At 34.0% G+C, this 21773-nt stretch overlaps 1 protein-coding gene across 1 annotated transcript; it reads right to left on the minus strand.

The window, feature by feature from the left end:
- Positions 1–8105: 8105 nt before the first annotated feature.
- On the minus strand, positions 8106–12140 carry LOC147293857 (putative inorganic phosphate transporter 1-3). The gene is made up of 2 exons (XM_086234547.1): positions 11988–12140; positions 8106–10094 (listed from the first exon to the last, which is right to left on the minus strand). The coding sequence occupies exon 2, from the start codon at positions 10021–10023 to the stop codon at positions 8404–8406; it is 1620 nt and encodes a 539-aa protein (XP_086090673.1). The 5' UTR covers positions 10024–10094; positions 11988–12140; the 3' UTR covers positions 8106–8403.
- Positions 12141–21773: the final 9633 nt, after the last annotated feature.

Raw genomic sequence — 21773 nt, forward strand, 5'->3', positions numbered from 1 at the left:
GCCAAAAAAACTAAACCGCACCGGTTCTCTCCGGTTCCGATTTTACACCTTATTTAACTACACCGCATACTTGCAAAAAATATATTTTTTATATTTTTATACATATATAAACCATTATATATATTTTTATATATATTTATACGATTATTATATACTTTTATACACTTTTATACACTTTTTGTACACATTTTTATACACTTTAGACCACAAACCCTAAACCCTAATAAAATATTAGAATTAATATTAACGTAGCTATATTTTAGGGTTTAGACCCTAAAATATATTTTATATAACCCTATGACCTATTTTCTAGATATATAATATAATAATAAATTAATAATGTTTTAATATATAATTTTAGTTATACCCATTACCCTATATAATAAAATTAATATATTCTTTATATTCTATATAAAAAAAATTAGTATATTATTTATAGTTTATACTCTATATACTAAATTTTTTAATTGTTTATAGTTCTAGGGTATAATATATAATTATTTACTATATAAGTGTATAGGGTATATGCCATATAAGGTTTATAACTTGTAGTAACTAGTAAGTTAGTAATTTTGTTTTAAGCAGGTTCTTAACTTGTAGTTGTAGTCATTGGTTGTATACTTGTATAATTGATTTTGTTTTTAAGTTTTAAGTATTAAGCAGGTTAAGCAAAGTTTAATGTGTGAGTATTTTTGGTTAAGCTCATTAAATTAACTTGTAAATTTGTTTTTTTGTTGCCAAAACTTGTTAATTAGGATGGGTTTGCATCATTAAATAATTGGGCTTAGACTTAAAAAAATAAATGTGAAGCCCAAAAGTGCTAATCTGAATAATAGCTCATTAGGCCCAGAACCGCGGTGGAGAACCGCACCGCACCTTGAATGGTTTGGTTTGGTTTGGTTTTTTTTTTTTTATTTCTTTCACGGTTTTAAACACCGAACCGCACCGTGTATTAATGTTCGACGCAGCGCACGGTTCCGGGGAAAAAGTGAGTCGAACCGCACCGCGCCCACCCCTACTCACAACTTCAAATTTAGTTGTGACTGAACGACAGTCACATCTAAGTTGTGAGACAGTCACAGTTAAGTTGTGACTTAATTGAATTATTTTTAGAGAAATTATACTACAATATAGTATAAACAGAGGTCAAAACAATACTTTTACTCAAAATAATACATAGTATAGTGGTGTGAGTTGTCTATTTCAATTTACCAAAACAGTCACAGTTAAGTTGTGACTGGATTGATTTTTTTTTTAATACAATATAGTATAAATTAATGTAATATTTATAATATAATATATATATATATTTTTATTATAGTGGCATGTGATGTAATATTTGTAAATTTTAATACCTTTTACTTTATTATTTTGTTTGACTTTTTAATTAGTATCTAATCTAAAATGCTATTTAATTTTGGTACCTAAACTACAAAATTTTTAAAATTTAATAGTTAAAATCAATGAACCTAAAAAATAATTAGGATTGTATATTTGTATTCAAATTTTTCCTTAAGAGTTTGTATCCCCTCTCTCATAAAAATAAAAAAATAAAAAACTATACCTTTATATTCTTTGGTAATTTGGCATATAAATGGTAAGACAACATCTCACCTCTCACATGCATCTCTTTATTTTTTATTCATTACTACACTACCCTCAAGATTTTTGTTTTTTGTTTTTTTTTTTTTTCCATCGATCTCTTCAGTATTAATTTTCGATCGATTAATAAATTTGGTCTTTAGCAATCTCACGCAAGACATCATTAGAGAAGCATCTAATTGTGAAATAGCTAGCTAGGTTTTGATCATTGATGTGAAGAGCATACGTGCATACAATTAATTAATTTTTAGCACATGCAAAATTAATGTACGTAAAGGTCAAAAGTTGTGATTAATAGGAGAGCCAGCTAGCTAGAGTTTTAAAACAAACTGAATATATAGGAAGAAAATAAAGTGCTCTCACGAACAAAGTGAGCCCATTCAAATTCAATTGATGTTCAAAAGAAAAGATTCTTCACATCTCAATTGATGCTTAATTGAGATGTGCTATGATCATATCATATGTCACATATTGGATCGATATCTTCTAGTTCTACACGTACCTACATAGTTTTGGTCAATTTCAAAGTTGTTTTCGTTGACCTCTCAAAATTACATGAAAGACGAGTAATTTCCATTACGTTTCAGACTTTTCATGTGGACCAAGTTAATTACTTGATAAAGTTAATAAGATGGACAATTTTCTAGTGGGAACAAGATCGATCCATGCAAATTTTGATATAGAATATATAATAGAGGTTGCAATTTCATACACTGCTTCCATGCATAACACGGTGATGAATAATGTGCTAGTTGTAGCTAGAATATTACAAGTTTTAAGATAGGGATATATGTGAGATATAAATATATTTTTAATTCTTAAATTTGAACCAATTTATTTTTCATATTAGAGCATCTCCAACATAATCAGCAAAAGGCTTTGGTTGCTCAATTAGTTGTGCCATGTTGGTTAAATCATCTTCAACAGCCTCTGCAAATGGGCTCGTCAAAATAGAGACCCAAAGTCAGTTCGTCAGTTTTAATGAGTGAATTTGGCTCTTCAAATCTTAATGAAATCTTAATTTTGTCTAAACAAGAAAAAGATAAAAAAAATAATAAATTAATGAAATTGAAGAGTCTATTGGAGTTTTCAATTTTAAAGTAAGAAATTTAGCTCTTCAAATCGCCACATAGGTCAGCAAAGTAAGATTTGAGGAGTCTGTTGAATATGCTCTTAGACTATGAATTTGTAAATCATTAAATTTAGTTGTTTGTTATACGATATTCGTACTACTAGAATAGCTCATATAAGGAACTAATTATGTGAACTAATTTATAAGAGCGCTTAGATTAATTCAATAACACATATTTTAATAAGCAAATTTCACTTTGCACTAGCTCCTGAGGTTTGCTCAGATTGTCAAGTTGCTCCCTTAGGTTTCAATATTGACAATTGGAAACCCAAGGTTTGAAATCAAAGATAATATGGCTCTTCAGTAAGTTTGACTTAACAGTTAGACGTTAAATATTGCTTATATGGCACATGTGGGACCCATATGGTTAATTATTGATGGTTAATTGCTTCAAATAAATTTAATTGTTGACTTCTTAATAGAGGATTCAATATCTCCGCCCATCAAGTATACAACAAAGCAGCACTACCATCATAGCCTAGGAAGTCAACAAGATCAACCACATGATCTTTTACCTTTTCTGCCCTTGCAAGATGAATGTTTCCGAAATTACCCTTATGATAGTTGTAGACATTAATTGTGGGGGTCCACATGTGCCACATAAGTATTTAATGTAACAGTTAGACCTACTGAGGGATCACATTGTCTTTAATTTTAACTTTAAGTTTAAAATTGCCAAAATTAAAACCTGAGAGAGCAACTTAATAATCTGAACAAACCACATGGGTGCGAAGTGAAATTTGCTCTATTTTAATTTGCAACATGAATACAAACATTCAGTCACACAAATATTAATTGTTAAATTAGTGATTCACCACCTCCCCCTCCTCCAATTCATTCTTTCCATAATTTCCCACACTTTTTGACTTGTCTAGTCAAATTAATTGTCATTCTAGTGACCTTCTATTTCATATATATGGAGCTACCCACCATTTTCACAAAACTGTATATCTGTGTTTGTATGACCATATCGATGAGAAAAGTTAAATATGGCAATCTCTTGCTCCCAAAGTTTACCAGCTCACACACCCTAATAATGTATAAGATTTTTTTTTGTATTAAAAGAAAATAAGAGATTGTAATTTAGGACATGACCAGTCTCACGTAAAATAATATGAAATCCAACAATAATAAGTTCTAGGCATAAATTCAATTTAGACACATAACTATATATGCTATTTCAACGGGGTCCACGAACTTTCAAATATTTCAAATATACACCTGATTTATTATGTAAATTGAAAAATAAAATTTCATCCATCAATTTATTGAGAGATCAGTTAAATGTCAGCTTGCCTTTTACTAACGGAGATTAATTGGCGACGTGGCACCAACTCAGCATACATTTTCCACCAAATAAGCAACACATGTCCACTTGACACGGGTCCACACACCCATCACCTATTTCCCGCTCGTCGAATGCTCTTCTGACCATTTAGTCTCCAAAAAACATCATGTTTTCCCCAAAATTCGAATATAAATCTCTCACTTGTGTTCAAGGAGCGAGAAAGAGTTGATGAGTTTGTGGACCCGTGTTAGGGGTTAGGTGGACTTGTGTCGCTCATTTGGTGGGAAATGAGCGACACGGGTCTACCTAACCCTTGACACGGGCCCACAAACTCTCTCTTTCTATTATTATTAAATTGTGGGCTCATGTCGCTCATTTGGCAGAAAATGTTTGCTGAGATAGCGTCACGTTGCCAATTAATCCCGGTCAGCAAAAGCCAAGCTGTCATTTAACTGATCTCTCAACGAATCAATGAATATAAATTCATTTTTCAATCTAGATAATAGATCGGGTGTATATTTGAAATATTTTAAAGTTCATAGACCCCGTTGAAATAGCTTATATAGTTATGTGTCTAAATTGAATTTATGCCTAAGTTCTATATCCAGTTATCCACTATTACAAGTGGGGGCAACACATTGTTTGAGTCTCACTAAAGTTTTTTATTTTTTATTTTTTTACCATTTGGTGTTTGGGGTTCAGGGTTGGAGGACTTTAACTCTATTCAAATACGATTCTTTTGGGGTTTGAGAATTATTAGTTGTGATTAGTAGATTGATTTTATTAGAGATATCAATTATTATTGCAACTTTTTGTTTATCAAAATAACATAATAATTTTTTATTTATTATAAATAAATAAGGTCTAAACTAGATCTATTTATTGAATAAATAAAATACTATCATATTAGTTGTGATTCAAAAAATTAAAATAATAATTAGGCACTCTAATACTATTGTACCCATTATCAAGACTCAACTGTTCAAGTTAGCTATCCTGATTGCAACATAAGCAATAGCTAGCATATATATGAAAAAGACAAATTGGTCAGATCTTATAGACCCCACAGTTACACATCGAAGGCTAGGGTGTGCAAAAATATCAAAAAATCGAGTCTCGAACCAAATCAAATTACTTGGATCGGTTTGGTCTGGTCTTTTTTTCATTTTTTGTTTTTGTTTTCGGATATCAAACCAAACTAATCCAAACTTTGTGGTTTGGTTTTAGTTCTCAATATGAAAATTTTTGGTTTTAACCGAATCGAACCAGTACTTATAATATATATTAATTTTTATATATGATTTTCATACAAATTAATTATAGAGTAAACTAAATTCCCTATTATAGTTTATATATTTTTAAAAATTTTGTATATGTTTATTATAGTTTATATACTTTATACTTTATAGTTTATTTAGTATATACTATATAGTTTAATAGGACTAGAAAAGGGTAAGAACTTGTCACTTGTATGACTGTTTTTTATGTTATGTAACTGGTTAAAACTTGTGTTTGGATTTCTAAAAAATGCTTAGATTGTCAAAATGGGCCTTTATATAGACATATGAAGTGTGCAAAATGAGTCTTTAGCTAGCTAAATTAGGTTTGAAAAATGGGCCATTATCCAAAAAATTCACAAAGTTGGGCTTAATATTTTGGCCTAATTGTTATCTGGTTTTCGGATAACTAAATCATACTGAACCAATTTTACGGTTAACCAAATCAGTCGGATTGAGCTAGACTTGGTTTGATTTTGGTTCTCAAATTGGCAATTTCAAAAATATTAATTTGGTTACAGTTATTACTTTGTGATTTGGTTTTTCGAACATACACATCCCTATCGAAGGCAATGTGATTAAGTGGTCTCTTGACTTCATGTTTCACCAGAATTAATGTTAGTCAATGGAACCTAATTAATGGTGGGCAAGCCTACAGAAGGCCTGAACGAGGAGTAGCACAAATTAAATCCAATTTCTGATGGTCCAACTACAATGATCAGTCAAAAATTCCCGCACGTTTTTTACTTTTGATCAAGAATGCTAGGACCTACTAAACATGCATTCTTGATCAAAACCGTCCCCTTTTTAAATGGGCATTAATACCGGAAATACCGAAACCGTCCCCTGGCATTCTTGTCCTACCGGAAATACCGAAACCGTCCCCTTTTTAAATGGGACGAGAACGGTTCTGATGTTTGAAAACCATCTCGTCCCGTACTGTCTTGAATTATATTTTATTTATTATTTTAAATTAAAAAAAAATTTCTCTCTCTCCAACCATTTAATTATTATTTAAAATTTTAAAACTCTCTCTCTCTCTCCTTCCTCAACCCGCGACTTCCTTTTTCTTTCCTTCTCTCTTCCTTTTTCTTCCTTCTCTTTTCCTTCTTCTTCTTTCTCCCTTTCTTCTCTCTTCAACCCATGCCCTCACTTTCTTTTCTTCTCTCATGTGCCTTCACTTTCTTTTCTTCTCTCTTCCTTTCTCTTCCTTCTCACTTCCTCCTTCTCTCTCTCGCGACCAGCACCTGGCCAGCCACCCCAGCCACCTAGCCACCTTAAACTCGAGCCACCCAACCACTTCCACCCAGCCCAGTCACCCACCTTGCCGTCCGGCCACTTTCCCAGCCACCCAGCCACCTATTTTTCTTCTTTTTTTCATTTTGTTTGGGACCGGGTTGGTACCGAACCCGTACCAAATTGGTTTGGTCCAGGATGAGACGGTACTAGAGCTCCAAAACGCCCACCCCCGTCCCGTACTGATCTCGAATCCAAAGCATGAGATGGGAACGGGATGAGGTTAGTCCTGTCTCCCCCCCCCCCCCCGTCCCGTGCCCACCCCTTCTTAAATGGAGTATGGATAGACACCATTTGGATTGGTTCGATTCTTACCCAAATTGCAAACCACATTTCTAATCGGTTTGGATTTTTTTTGAAACCAAAACTGACTAAACCCTATATCTAACCAAGCCAAAACAATCCATACATTAATTGGTTTGGAAAGAAAGGAAAGAAGATTGATGCAAATGATAATGAAAAAATGAAAATGAAGGGGAGACTAAAAAAGAATTTAATTAAGAAGAAGATGAAGGAAAAATATTTATTAAAAGAGAATACAGATATAAGTATCGATTAAAGGGAAGTTAAGATTGATATGAGAGAGAGGTAAGAGGAGTGGGAGAGGCAGAAGTGCAAAGAAATGAATATGAAATGGGCATTATTGTATATTTGATATACAAATACATTATTAATAGCCTCATGTTAATTTATGCAATAGATGAATGGTATGCTGGCACATGAGAATAATGATACTATAAAAACTTTATTTGGTTTGATTCAGCTTAAGTGATTTACAAATAGTTCAAATCACTCAACAAATCACAAATAACAGTTGGTTCAATTTATGAATCGACAATTCTTTTTGATATGCAAAATTAAACCAAACAGTCTTTATGGTTTGGTTTGAACAGTTTGATCCGTTAAAGACCCACCCCTAAAATGGAGTAGACATTATTTATTAAATTTTGCATTGCATAAACCATGTCTACAAAGTGGAAGGAGTATATATATATATATGAAACAAACTAAATTGAATTTGTTATGGGAAATTTCGATTCAAGTATGTTTGTAAATTTAGATATCTAATATACTTATTCAAGTCATCCAAGTTAACCATATTTGGATGTATAAGAATTTTCTTTTATTTGGGAAATGAGGATTTAAATTTGGGACATCTCCCATATTATGGAGAGAAATAACAGTAAATCAATAGTTAGTTAGTTGATTGGATTAGATTGAATTAATTGACAGATTAATTATGAACCCTCCTACTTGGAATCAGGATATGGGCCGAGTTATGTATGGATTGGACCCTGACTGCACACACTATTGTTCAAGCAAACAAAAAGGCAAAAAGCCCGACGCACCTATAAGCGATGAAAGAAGGACCACCTTTGAGTGTTTGCACTTTGCCTTGGTTTAGGGGGCATGCTCTCTCTCTCTCTCTCTCTCTCTCTTCCTTTTCCTTCAAGCTTTTCAATAATATAAATACAACTCTTGCATTTAAAATTTAATAACAAAAACCTCAGAAAACTCAAAGTGCTTTCCACTACAATTCTTATTTGATCTCATTTAATTAAACTGCCCTTACAATAAGCACAAGCAACAGTTGCAATGGCTTTCAAACCATAGCCATGCAGCAAAAAAGCTAGATTTCAAATATTTTTCAAAACAAAAAAAAATACATGTTATATATGAATAAATAAAACACACAATCAAAAGGGTGTAATTGCTTCTGCAATTAAGCTTCCAAAAGCAAATTATCTATATTATTATTGCACTTTGAAATTGAACCTCTTTAGTACTGTTTAAGACTTTAGTAGTCCTCACACTGGAACAGTCCTACCAGAAGAGGCCTGCTGCTCTGTGGCCTCATAACCTTCATCTTCATTCTCACCTGTCAACTCCTCAAGTGATTTTCCCTTGGACTCTGGCACCAACAGAGTAAACAACATCCCAAAGAAGTTGATCACACCAAGCATTAGCAGTGCTTTCTTCACTCCAATCCCAGGTGGGTACCCTGCATCTCTCTTCGATTTGTCGTGCTCGTCTTGCGATGCATACAAGAACCCGAATGCCCCCACGATGGCTCCAGCCTTCCCGGCTGCAGCTGATATCCCGTGGCAGGTGGACCTCAGCCTTGCTGGGAAGATCTCTGCTGGCACAACAAATGTGGTGGCATTGGGTCCAAAATTGGCAAAGAAGAAGGTCAAGGAGTAGATCACAACAAATCCAATTCTGTTGGGCTTCAAGGTCCAGTGGTGGTAAGGAATTGCAAGCGCAAACATGAACACAGTCATGAAGAAGAACCCCATCAATTGGATTGCAAAGCGCCCTATGATGTCAATGAAGAACACAGTGAACCAGTAGCCAGGAACTGTGCTGCACATTGCTATGAGTGTTTGTGCTCTTGCAATTTTATAAACCTCATGAATTGCATTCATTTCCTTTGCTGGTGGGATCCACCCAATGTTCGTAAAGATGTCCTTTTGGAAGAGGTTCTGGCTGTAGAAGGCAATGTCCAGCAGGAACCAAGTGGAAGTGGTGCCAAGCAAATGAAGACCGTGTCTTTTTGCAAATTGCTTGGTGAACAAGCCATAGCTGTTTGATTTCACCTGAACCATTTTCTCCTCCTTTTCCTCTTCAGCTTGAAGCTCAACTTGAAGTACTTTTGACATGTCTGCTGCAGCCTTCTTTGCATTATTCGCCACAAGCGCGGTGTACCTAGCAGTCTCAGGCATTTTCATACGCCAATAGTAAGTAATAAGAGCAGGAAGAGCCCCAAACATTAAAATCAGACGCCAGACATAGTCAGCTTGAGGGGGAAGAGAGCCTATTCTGTCCGCCTTATATGTGGGAGCCTTGAAGTAGTGATCAAATGCACTTGAGACCGCCAGAGCCACAATCCCACCACCCATAATCCCAAACCCTTGCATAGCAAACACCGCGGCTATGAACGCCCCACGAGTCTTTTTGTTGGCGTACTCGGACATGATGGTGGCCGAAAGAGGGTAGTCTCCGCCAATGCCAAAGCCAAGCCAGAACCTGAAGAAACATAGAGTTGAGATCACACCCGTTGCGTGGTGAGAAAATGAGAGGCCCGAGGCAATGGAGCATAAGACCATGAGAATCAGGGTGATTCCGTAGACCTTTTTACGACCCAATTTGTCGCCAAGCCAGCCGAAGAAGAGCTGGCCAGCTAAGGTGCCAACGAGGGCCACACCATTCACAGCAGCAGCCACCCCGGGAGGCAGTGTGCCTGGCTTTTCTTGAGTTAAGTCAGTGTAGTAGATGCGACCCAGTAGCTTGGTGACCAAGGAAATGCAGAAGAGATCGTAGGCATCGGTGAAAAATCCCATTCCAGCAATCACAATTGCAGTGAAGTGGTACAACTGAGTCTTGGCCACATCGAGTGCATTAAGCACTCCCAACTGCGGTTTAGCCATGGCTTCCTAATTTGTCACAACTTGAAATACCAGTCTTCCTCCAACAGTCTACTGAAAATTAATTTAATTTCCTGTATAAGAAGAACAAGAAAATACTCAATCACTGCATCATAAGCAGAAGGATGGAAAAATATGTAAAAACAAAAAAAAATTATTTGTAAACTATTGGAATATATTGTGCCACACATCTTTTAAGAGAGGTGGATCTCATCTCAATTAGTGATACGGTTCATATTATAGTATGAAAATATAGACTATAAACATTACTCGTAATTTTAGTGTTGCCAAAAAAAAGAAAGAAAATAACCTCTTCAAGTCATCAATCAAAATCATAATCTTCTAGTAGCATACCAGTCACAGAAAAATAATTAGCTCTCTCTATATGTTAGTACTATGACAAAGACATGACATGGGACCAAGTTTTCTTCTGGCCATATTAAATCACTTTGACGAATGGAATGAAATTTCTCATAGTATTCCATGAAGAGACATAAGGCCGTGTAAGATGTTGAATTTTCAAAGGAAATACTTGTTTTTATTAGCTGCAGGCCTGAAGCGATGGAATTGATGGGTCAACTACTTCGCTCGCAGCTATTTATGCTTCGCTTTTGTTTGTATTATATATTTGCTTCCACACATCTTTTGTTTATCAGTTTATATAACTTTATACATAGGACTCGATTTCAATGATACTAATCCACTAACTATTATTCTAATACAGGTGGAATTGACTCTTATATATATATATATATATTTATATGTCCTATACTCCTATACAAATAAATATCACTTTTATCAAAAAAATAATCAATTAGGTGGTCAGTTGTGATGGTAAAAAAAGTGTCATTCACAAAGGATTTTTGTGTGGAAAAAAAGAGAGGTATTTTTATCCTACAAAATATCTCCTCACTTCTCAATTATTATAATAAAAATATAATTCATTCCATAATGTACGGAAACATTTCATATAGAGACAAAAACGAATATATTAAAAAAGAAAAAAGAAAAATCGACAAGCCAAGGACTTGTTTCTTTGTACAAAATTAAATGCTTGGTTTTAGGGGATTGAATGAATGAAGACAGAAGGGGGAACACCATGCTTGCAAGTTGCATGAAGTAGTACTCAATCAAATCAACCTTAATTTTCTTTTAATTTTTTTTGAGAAAAAAGACAGAAAAAAGAAATTAGAGTATGATCTTGTGCAGTTACATTATATGGACTAAGATATATATAAGATACCTAAACAAGGGATAACAACACACACCACATATTTTCTGATCCAGATATGAACTTAGCTAGTTACTATGGACCTAGTGGACTCAGTGTATTCAATTCTTACTGCTCAAAATGAAATAGGATGCTTTTTGAAATTTGTTCAGGAACTGAAATTCAGAGTAATTTGTGTGAAACACAATGCAAAAATATTAGAACTGGGAAGTTTCAAGGAGTACTCTGAGTGAAGAAATCTTTTGGAGTATGGTGCAAGTGGGATAAGCTAGCAGAGCTCTCAAGTTTGTGCTCAGAACAAGCTCTAGCTAATTCATGAGCATTTGCTCTATAAATTAATTGGGCTCTTGCTTTGATTGACCAAATGACTCAAAGAACATATATGTTCCCAAAAGGAAAGGAAAAAAGAAGACATTCAGTAACACAAAATTACAGGGTCATGATATGGGCAACTTCCTCAACTTTCCAATTGGGAAGATCAAGGGCTGCCCTACCATGATGAGCACCTTTATCTCTATTTTTATGATGAGCACCTTTATCTTTTGTAAAGGCAAAAAGTGCCCAAAATTTGAGGAGATACCACAGATGGTATCTTCACTTTTAAGTGGGTCCAAATTAAGAAACCATTGCAATGGACAAAAAAAGGAACTTGTAGGACTACATGTATCAAATTAGTGTGGAAATTTTGCAGGTAGATAGAAAGAGAAATTACAAGTACAATATTGCAGGCACTAACCTGCTTGTTGAACTCACATTGAAGGAGAGAGATGAAGAGGGCGTGGATAATAATGAGCAAGTAGCTAGCTATTTAAAGGGTCACTGACCCTGGAATAGTTGAATGAATTAATGACTAGAAAATTAAACTGGAATCACTTTTAGCATCTATTGGCATATACCTGCCTTCAATTGCTAGCTCAGCTCTGCTCTCAAGTCAACGCTCTCACAATGTCACAATCTCTCTAGCTTTATTCACAAAGTCACAATCTCTCTTGCTTCATTCGTTCATTTATTTATTTGCAAATGAATATTAAAACTATATTATCTATCTCTTAGAAACAGTGTTTTCAGACGAAAAAATATGATGCAAGGCATTTTAGTCGTAGAAGGCGAGGCATAAGCCTCAACGCGTTAAGACGTAAGCTTTTTGGAACATATTTTTTATAATAAAAAAATTATATATATATAAACATACAAGAATGCTCTAAAACTAACTTGTTAGTAAATTAATACAAAAATAACTATCATGTTGGGCCCACTGCACAATATAATCTTAAAATCCGAACCGTCTATTTTTTAGACCCTACTTCAAATATCATTATTGTAAAAAATCTCCACAATCGGAAGTCATTTAGTCATTTGATTATAACAACAACTATTTCTATGCTTTTATTGAAAACACTGATCGTCTATTTATTTGATCTGAATTAGATGACTACATAATTTCTGATTTAGTTGATTTTTTGCAATGAAGATCTTTGAAGTATGAACTAAAAAATGGACGGTTCGAATTATAAAATTAGTTATGTGGTAGGCCCAAAAGCATGGTTAGTTTTGTATTAACTTACTAACTAGTTAGTTTTAGAGCACTCATCTATAAACATATATAAATAGGTAAATAAATATATATAAGTATACAAAATTGCTGTAAAACTAACTGATTAGCAAGTTAATACAAAATTAATCAACCTGTTGGGTCCACTGCACAATAAAATTTCAAAATCTAAACCATCTATTTTTTAGGCCCTACTTCAAAGATCATTGCTATAAAAAATCTCCAAAATCGGAAGTCATTTAGCTATTTGATTATGATAACAATTATTTATATGCTTTTATCGAAAACAATGATCGTCTATTTATTTGATCACAATTAAATTACTAAATGATTTCTAATGTAGTTGATTTTTTATAACGATGATCTTTGAAGTATGAACTAAAAAATGGACGGTTCGGATTATGAAATTAGTTATATGGTGAGTTTCATACTCACTTACTAACTAGTTAGCTTTAGAGCACTTCTCATAAGTATATATATATATATAAATATATATAGAACATAACACCCAAAACCCAAAAAAACTAACTAAAAAATAGATTGAAAAACAAATTACTAAATATGATTTGAACACAAGACCAAGTAAAGAAGCAGTGCCTTACCCACTAGACCACCGAACTCTAATATGTTATTGTCCCATACAATATATTTATACATATACTAGCTAATATCATTTAAGATATTAGGTTAACTTATTAAAACTTCAATTTCAAAATTTTATCTCCTTCTTCTTCAGATTTCCGCCGCCGCCAGGGAGATCGAGCTCTCTCTCCCCTCTCTATTTATCTCTCTCCCCTCTCTATTTCTGTCTCCTCTCTATCTCTCTCATATCTATCTCTCTTCTCTATCTCTGTCTCCTCTACTTTCGCTGCCGCCCCTACCGTTGACTGCCTCTACGCCACCAATCTGACTGAGAAAGTTTAAAAAAAAAAAAAAAACCACTTTCCTGCGACGCCGTGCGCTATTGGCTGTCGCCTGAGGCGCGTTTTTAAAAACACTGCTTAGAAATGTTAACACGGTTTCTTCCTTGCCATTTCCTCTTTATTATATTGCTTTCTTCCAAATGCGTGCTACAATGGTGCCTTAATTCCCTTCAAGATTGTTAATTAATTAACACCATCGTTGGTTATGGAAGACACAAAAAAAGATTGAACATGCATGGTTGTCATGATGATTAAGGCAATAGAGCCTGTTGGAAATTAACCAGATATTTATATCAATTTATCATTATTGGGAGCATCACATGGTTGTGATCAAAGTAGACCCAAATGAACAAAAACAAAAAGCTATGCAATGGTACGTAGCAAAAGGTGTAGGTAGTTTCTTGCCATTCCATTATATTTTAAATTGGGTTTCTTGCTCTGACCATATTTGCATGTACATATAATAATGGAAGAGTAGGATAGAAACTTGTGGTTCCAAATCATAATATTAATTAAATTCATCATTGTCATCCTATAATAGTATAATGTTCTATTTTTTTTTTTCTGCCGGATTTTATGGAATAGCTTTCTTATAGCAATTGGGAAAGTTGGAATATTGGCCAGAAGTTATCGTGTTCTATTAATTAATTCATGAATCATGTATTAGGAAATGGATATAACTCGAGAAGGACGTTGTAATTCTCCTGCCACTAAATGAACAATGATGCAAGCAAAACATGAAAGGTGGCTACAGATAAAGGAATCCATGCAAATGCGTATTATATATATAAACTGATTTTTAGCCTTTAATTAAGAATAAATAAACTTGAAAAGTCTAGACACCTTTTTACAGTTCTAGTAGTTCCATTCATTATTTCTATTGGGCCATATATGAGGTGTGTGTTTGCCTTTAGGACGGCAATATGAAACATCTTCCATCTTTTGCACCTTATAAAAATGTGACCACCAATTCTTGATAAAACACATCCTCAACTTAATTGGCAAACATTTCGACATGGTTTCTTCATTTTTCTTGCAGTAATGCTACACTTACCACATTTTTATACCACAATTTCATACCATCTTACATGGCATTCATATATTGGACACTACAAATTAAAAAATAAAACCTAAAAAAGAAAAAGGAAATACCCTTCCAGTAAAGTAATGACACATCAGGTGGGATACAAATGTGGGAAAAAAAATGTGGGTCAACTAGCATTATTGTTTTTCTTGCCCCGGCCCCAACTTTTTGTTTTTACTTTTGTATGTGTTCCAATCGATCCGGATCCGATCTTGAAGTGTCATACATGTATTATTTTACAAAATTTAAGTTTTAAAGTATAATAGTTGCGTGATTTGGTATAATTAAGATTTTTTGTTATAAGAGATTATGGATTCGAAACCAACAACCTTTATTCCTTATTTATTTCCACATATTTTTTGTAGGGTGAGGTTGCACCTATATTTTTTCCATCTCTTAATATGTCTCTCCACAAGTAAAATGGAATTGTACGTGAATGAGTGTGTTAGCTTGAAATACATATATTGTCTAGTACGTGGTTCTTTCAAATGGTATCAAAGCACTGGTTCTTTTTTTTTTTTTTTTTTTGAAAATAAAGCATATAATTGCATTAAAACAGCCAAAAAGGCAGAGAGAATACAAAATATGAGCCCAAAGGCTTACAATAAAATAAAAACCCACAAAAATGGAGCAGAAAAGCCCATAGAAAATCCAAGATCTCATAACATCGAAATCGAGCAGATACTATAGCCACCAAACGGAGCCAGAGAGGCACCGTAGGAATTAGCGAAGTAGTCGCGTTTGGGTTCACGATCCTACCAACATCTCTAAGTCGAGGCTGACAATAGCGCAAAGTAGTGGATCGAGCAGTAGTAACCAGTGAAAACATGATCGGTACCGGCGAAAATAGTGACTTCCTAACACCTTGTGATGAGCGCTAGAGAAAACCTGAAAGCATCAAAACACAAAACAAACCAAAACAAACCAAATCGGAAAAACTCTCACGAAGAGAGGTGGAGAAACGCAAGGAGAGATGAAGCTATTACTTATTGGGAGGAGAGTATCCCAAAGAACAAAAATAAAAACACAGAAAAATGAAAAAAAAACAAAGGAGAGAGGGGTGAGGGAGGAGCAGTCTGTGAGAATACAAGGGCCGCCTCTCCCCCATGGATAGGTTGAGGAGAAGAAAGAGTTTTTTCTTTTGGGGTGGCGGCTAGGGTTTTTCTATAAGCTCTTAATTTATAAAATGAGTTACAAGAGAGGAAGAGGACAATCTAATACATGGAATGGTAACAATATAACGTATCAAAGAACTGGTTCTTGAAAGTCCTAGGTCCAAAATTTGTTGATTGGGGCTGCACCTATACTACCTCCATCTATTAATTGTCTCTCCAAGTGCAAGATGAAGGTATATGTAAGGGAGGGTGTTAGTTTGATATACATTGTTGATACATTAATTGACATCTTAATTTCTTGGACTCCAGTACTTGTGTGACATCAAAAATCTAGGCAAACTCCTAACATGAAATCTCTACAAAATTTTTATTCACGCAAAAATAAAAGAACATAAGTATGTATCACATATTTAAGTATATGGTATAAAACATAATTAATTATGCGTGATCTTCAAGTTTCTTATACTCCTTTAAAACATTTCCAGTCATTAATTGCTTTCTATTTTTGTAAATATAAGGACAAGTTTAGGAAAAAATTAAATTTGGGAAACGGCTCTCCAATGCTAAATTTGAAATTTCCCCAAATCTTATATAATTTGACTGTCAGAGGTTTGGGGAGCCTCATCCATTCAACTTAATTTGAAAATTTTCTTGGAAAAATCTTAAATTTGAGGAGATCTTAGGAAACGATTGGAACTGTGTTATGTCATTTTTTCCCAAATTTAAGTTAAGGAATGATTAGAGATATTCTTAGGAAAATACAAATAATAGGGAGATATTCTTTGAAGAAGACAAATAATACTAACATATATTATAACAATGTTATATGCACCTCTTCAGACAATTGATGATTCACAATTTCCATTATAATGAAGTGGGATAGCCCCTCATAAATTTTGTTAAAAATTATAAAACATCAATTATGCTTACAATGAATGAAGATGAAATGACTCCTTACTTTTTGATCTTCCCGTTTTGCAACACTTCTGGCCGTTACCTCTGTTCTCTGTCGGCTTCCTCGCGTGGGACTTCAGCTCTCTGCCTCTGCTCCTCTTCTCAATGGTTGACCTCGACTTCGCTCGGTTGGCGTTGTTGGGTAGTTGTCAAAGCAATTTTTATCGCTTAAATCCAGGAATATGTCGACGGGTGGTTTGACCACCCTCATATTATGTTTCTTCTACGTTGATGTTACTTCGACTAATGGTTATGATCTCGACAATTTACTAGTGGAGTTGGGTGGTGGCCTTGGTTGCTATTTTGTTGGATCGGTGTTTGGGAAAGGATTTGGTGGTTATGTATTTTATGTTTATTTTGTCATATTTGTGGTGTTTGTTTTCTCCTGGTGTTGCTGTCACCGAATTTCTTTCCCCATCGTGGCGGCTCCCTTTTATATATTGTACCATTATTGTTGTCTTAGGGCTAGGGTTTGTGGATCAAAGTGGATCAAAGTGGCTTGAATACTTCCAAAATATGGACTCAAGTATAGGAGTTCACTCCTAAATGGAGTATACTTCTCGGTGATTACAAGCCTAACAAGCTTACAATCCTTAGGCCATGAGGATTGATTCATCCTCTATAAATATGCTCCCATAAGATCACACAATGGTATGTTATCACAAAAAGATATGTAATGTTGGAGCTCTGAGCCCACTGCTTTGAGTTCATAGCTAGTGATCTTGTTTATTGACTTAACCGTCGGAGAGCCTTTGGCCGACACCACACCTGTGTCACCTTACCTCCGAAGGTTTTTCTTGTGTTTACAGGACCGTTGCCTTCTAAATTTAGCTACTTGGAGATTTCGTGTTACAACAATTTAATTCTCACAACCTAAAACTACTTTTCTTAATCTTACTCAAATGCATGTAGAGCTACACAGAAATGGCCCATCCAACACAAAAGCCTTGCTTACCTCCTTTGTCGAACGTGATAAGTTCTTGTTACTCGGAAAAACAAAGTTTTTTCAACCAGATGGTAGGCTCGGCCCTGAGCATGGGCCACCAAGTGCGACGGCCCAAGGCCCATTTTTAAGGGGGGCCCAAAATTTATATATATATATATATATTATATTTTAAATAATATATATAATTTTTAAATATAAAATAAAATAAAATAATCAAGTAATGGAATATAATTCAATTCTTATTCCAATTGTAGCATTACGGCCAAACTAACAGGCAGGGTGGGCGCGGTCCGGTTTAGTCTGGTTTAAGCATCAAACCGAAAACCAAACCAATAAAATTGAATAGTTTGGTCAGGTCCGATTTGGCACAAAAATAAGTTGTAAACCAAACCATTAATGACCGGTTTGGTTTGACGGTTTGGCCAAATAAAAAAAATACATTTGGATTAGGGATTGGCCAAACAAAAAAAGACATTAGGATTAGAGTATTAACAATTTAAGCTTATAACTTTATATAACTACTAACTAGCTAGTTTATGTAACTACTAACTACATTAACTAGTTTATATAACTACTAACTAGTTAATGTATAAATAATTATATATACATAAACAATGATAGGTATATTAGTTAAATTATTATACAATGATAGGTGTGTTTAAAGAAAAAATGGAAACTAATTATTAAAAGATTCAATTCAACCATTTGTGTGTTTTAAATTTTCACAAACAATTAAACAAAAATTATTAGTTAAATATAAGATTATTCATTAAACCTTTTATTTTATTTTAATTTATCAAACCATTTGTTAAATATCCTCAATTAAACTATTTGTGTGTAATAAAAATATTTAAATTAATTAATAAATTGCATATATCCGGTCTGGTCCAGTTTAGGCAGTTTGTGGAAACCTCAAATCGGACCAGAACCAAATCGATTCGGTTTTTTCAAAATGTTGACTGGTTCAAAACCAAACCGTTTTTTCCAATTTGACCGGTTTTTGCCCACCCCTAACTAGAACGGTTTGATTTGTTAGTAATAGGGCCTTATACCAAAAAAAAGTTGTTTTTCAGACTTGAACATTAGAAAATAAAATAAAATAATACATTAATACTAACAATCCTAATCTTTAATGTTAGAAAACTAGAATGCAGTGTCCCTTTTCAAACCTTCACGCACGTGTTATCCCTCTCTCAATCTCCTCTATCACGTCTTACTTTCTATTCTCTTATTTCTTTAGTTTTCGCTTCTATGTTTAGTTGTCTTTCTCTTAGTTTTCTCGATCTTAACTCAAAAATCCAATTTTCCAAATTAGGGTTTGAATGAAATTAGGGCTCAAATGTTAAAGAAGAAATCTGAAAGGTATGATTCCTCTAATTCTCAAATCTTATTCAATTCTTTCAATATCATCTTAGATTTTTTATATTAACTATAATTTTATTGTCTTTTTTTATAAATTATTGATTTCGTAGATTGGGAGAAAATTCTAAGTTTGTTGAGTTAATCCATTGGCAGCTGAGCTAACTCAAGTCTTTAATTAGGGGAATATTTTAAGTCTGCAAGGTTATGGGTCGGCAATGGGCTGGGCTAGGCCAGCCTGGCCCAAATTTTTCGGGCTCGGGCTTGAATTATAGGAGCCCAATAGGGCTTTCGGGCCGGGCTGGGCTTGAGCTTTAATACACAAGCCCAAAGCCCGCCCATCGGGCTTTGGCTTGCGGGCTTAGAGGGCCAGGCCAGGCTAGGTCTGAACGAGCAGCTCATAATGGGCCCAAAGCCTGTTTAGACACATATATATCTTCAATAAAAAAAATATAGGATTTTGGCTATGTTGTGATTTGAACATGAGACCTCACATAACAATCTTCAACTCTCAACCAACTAAACTAACTAGTTTATTAGTTAAGTTTGTTAATCATAACATATTTAATAGCTCTTTTGTTTGTTTACTTCAATAAATTATTAATATGCTTATTAAGTTATTATATAATACTATTATGTTAGTAATAGTGTAATACCATAAATAATAAATTTTTAAAATTATATACAACATTACAACTGTAATAAAACATAAATGTACATATGTTTTATTATATATTTTATTACATATTTTTACAAACAAACGATGCAATTGTGTTTTTAACGATCCGAACCGTTCAAATTTTAGTTCCTCACTCAAAGATAATTCTTACAAAAAATGAGCTCAATCGGAGATGTAAAAGTGATATAACGGTGGTCGAATTAATGAATGATCGTGGATTTTCTAATGAAGATCGAATGGGTAGATGAATTTCGATTTGGCCGATTTTTTGTAAGGTTGATCTTTGACTATGAACATACAAAATGAACGGGTCAAATTGTTGAAATCAAGTTGTGATTTTCATAATTATTGAAACAACAAGATTTCAACGGGAAAGTTATTAGAATTATACTCTTCAAGTGTATTTATATATAGAAGCTCACATATCGATCGTGTTTTCAACGATCCGAACCGTTCAAACTTTAGTTCCCCACTCTAAGAGAATCATTGCAAAAAATTAGCTCAATCGGAGATGTAAGAATGACGTAATGGTGGTCGAATTAATGAATGATCGTGGTTTTTTTAATGATAATCGAACATTCGAACGGGTAGATGAATTCCTATTTGGCCGATTTTTTGTAAGGATACTCTTTGACTATCAACATATAAAATGAACGGTTCAGATCGTTGAATTAATAAACGATCGTTGTTTAATAACTTTAATTATAGTTGTATTATAAAAGTTTATTATAAAAACTTTAATAACTTTATTTGTAAATTTGTAATGTTGTATATAAGTTTAAAAGTTTATTATTTATGGTATTACACAGTTTACACTATTACTATTTACTAACATTATATGATTATAGTATTATATAATAACTTAATAAGCATATTAATAATTTATTAGAGTATACAAACGAAAAACCTATTAAATATGTTCTGATTCACCAATTAGACAAATAAACTAGTCAGTTCAGTTGGTTGAGAGTTGAAGTTTGTTTCATGAGGTCTCACGTTCGATTCACAATATAGCCAAAATCCTATTTTTTTTTTTTAAAGATATATTGTATGTAAATGGGCTTTGGGCCGGGCCTAAGTGGGCGGGCTTCGGGCGGCCCGTGGGCTTCAAGGGGATGGCCCAAGCCCAGCTCAATGACTATTCGGGCCAGGCTGGGCCGGCCTAAATTTCGGGCCAAATCAGGCTTCGGGCCCAATGGGCCAGGCGGGCTTCGGGCCTTTGGCTTTTTGGTGACCCATAAGTCTATATTCTGAAATTTGAACGTATTTTCACTGCTTATGTGCTTGTGCTTGTGTGTTTGTTTGTTAATTTTGTTTAGTATGTCTGCTCATTGATAATTTTCCTTCTAAAAATGCTAGAAGAAATTACTTTCATTGAATTTTGGCAGTGCTGCATTGTTTTGCAGGGATGCATAGCTGTTTTTTTGACATAGTTGCTCTAAGGACTTTGCATAATAGAGTTGCTTAAATTGGATAGCAGATTAATGAACTTTGTAGGGTGCATATCTACTTTTTTTGGAGATGAATGATGAGCTATTATGTTTGGCAAATTTAAAGACTGCAAATTTTATTATTTTTTGTTTAAAGTTTGTATGTCCAAAGATCCTATTATTTTATTTACTCTTTGTTCAAGGATTGTACAAACTATTGAAATTCTTTTATGTTTAATGCAAGAATTAGTGTGCAAAACTTAATTAGATTTGATATAAAAAAAGGGACCCAATTCTAAATTTTGCCCAAGGCCTCCGAAAACTCAGAGCCGGCTCTGCCAGCTGGTAACAATTAATATTTATCTTATAGCTTTAGAAGAGAACATAAAGATGAAACAAATAGAGTACAACTGTACAACCAAACAAAGATGGAAACAAATGAAATCCCAATAATGCATACCTACAGATTATTAAATTAAA

Source organism: Dryas octopetala, chromosome 2, assembly GCF_963921425.1.
Source record: "Dryas octopetala chromosome 2, drDryOcto1.1, whole genome shotgun sequence".
In the NCBI taxonomy this organism is placed as follows: Eukaryota; Viridiplantae; Streptophyta; class Magnoliopsida; order Rosales; family Rosaceae; genus Dryas; species Dryas octopetala.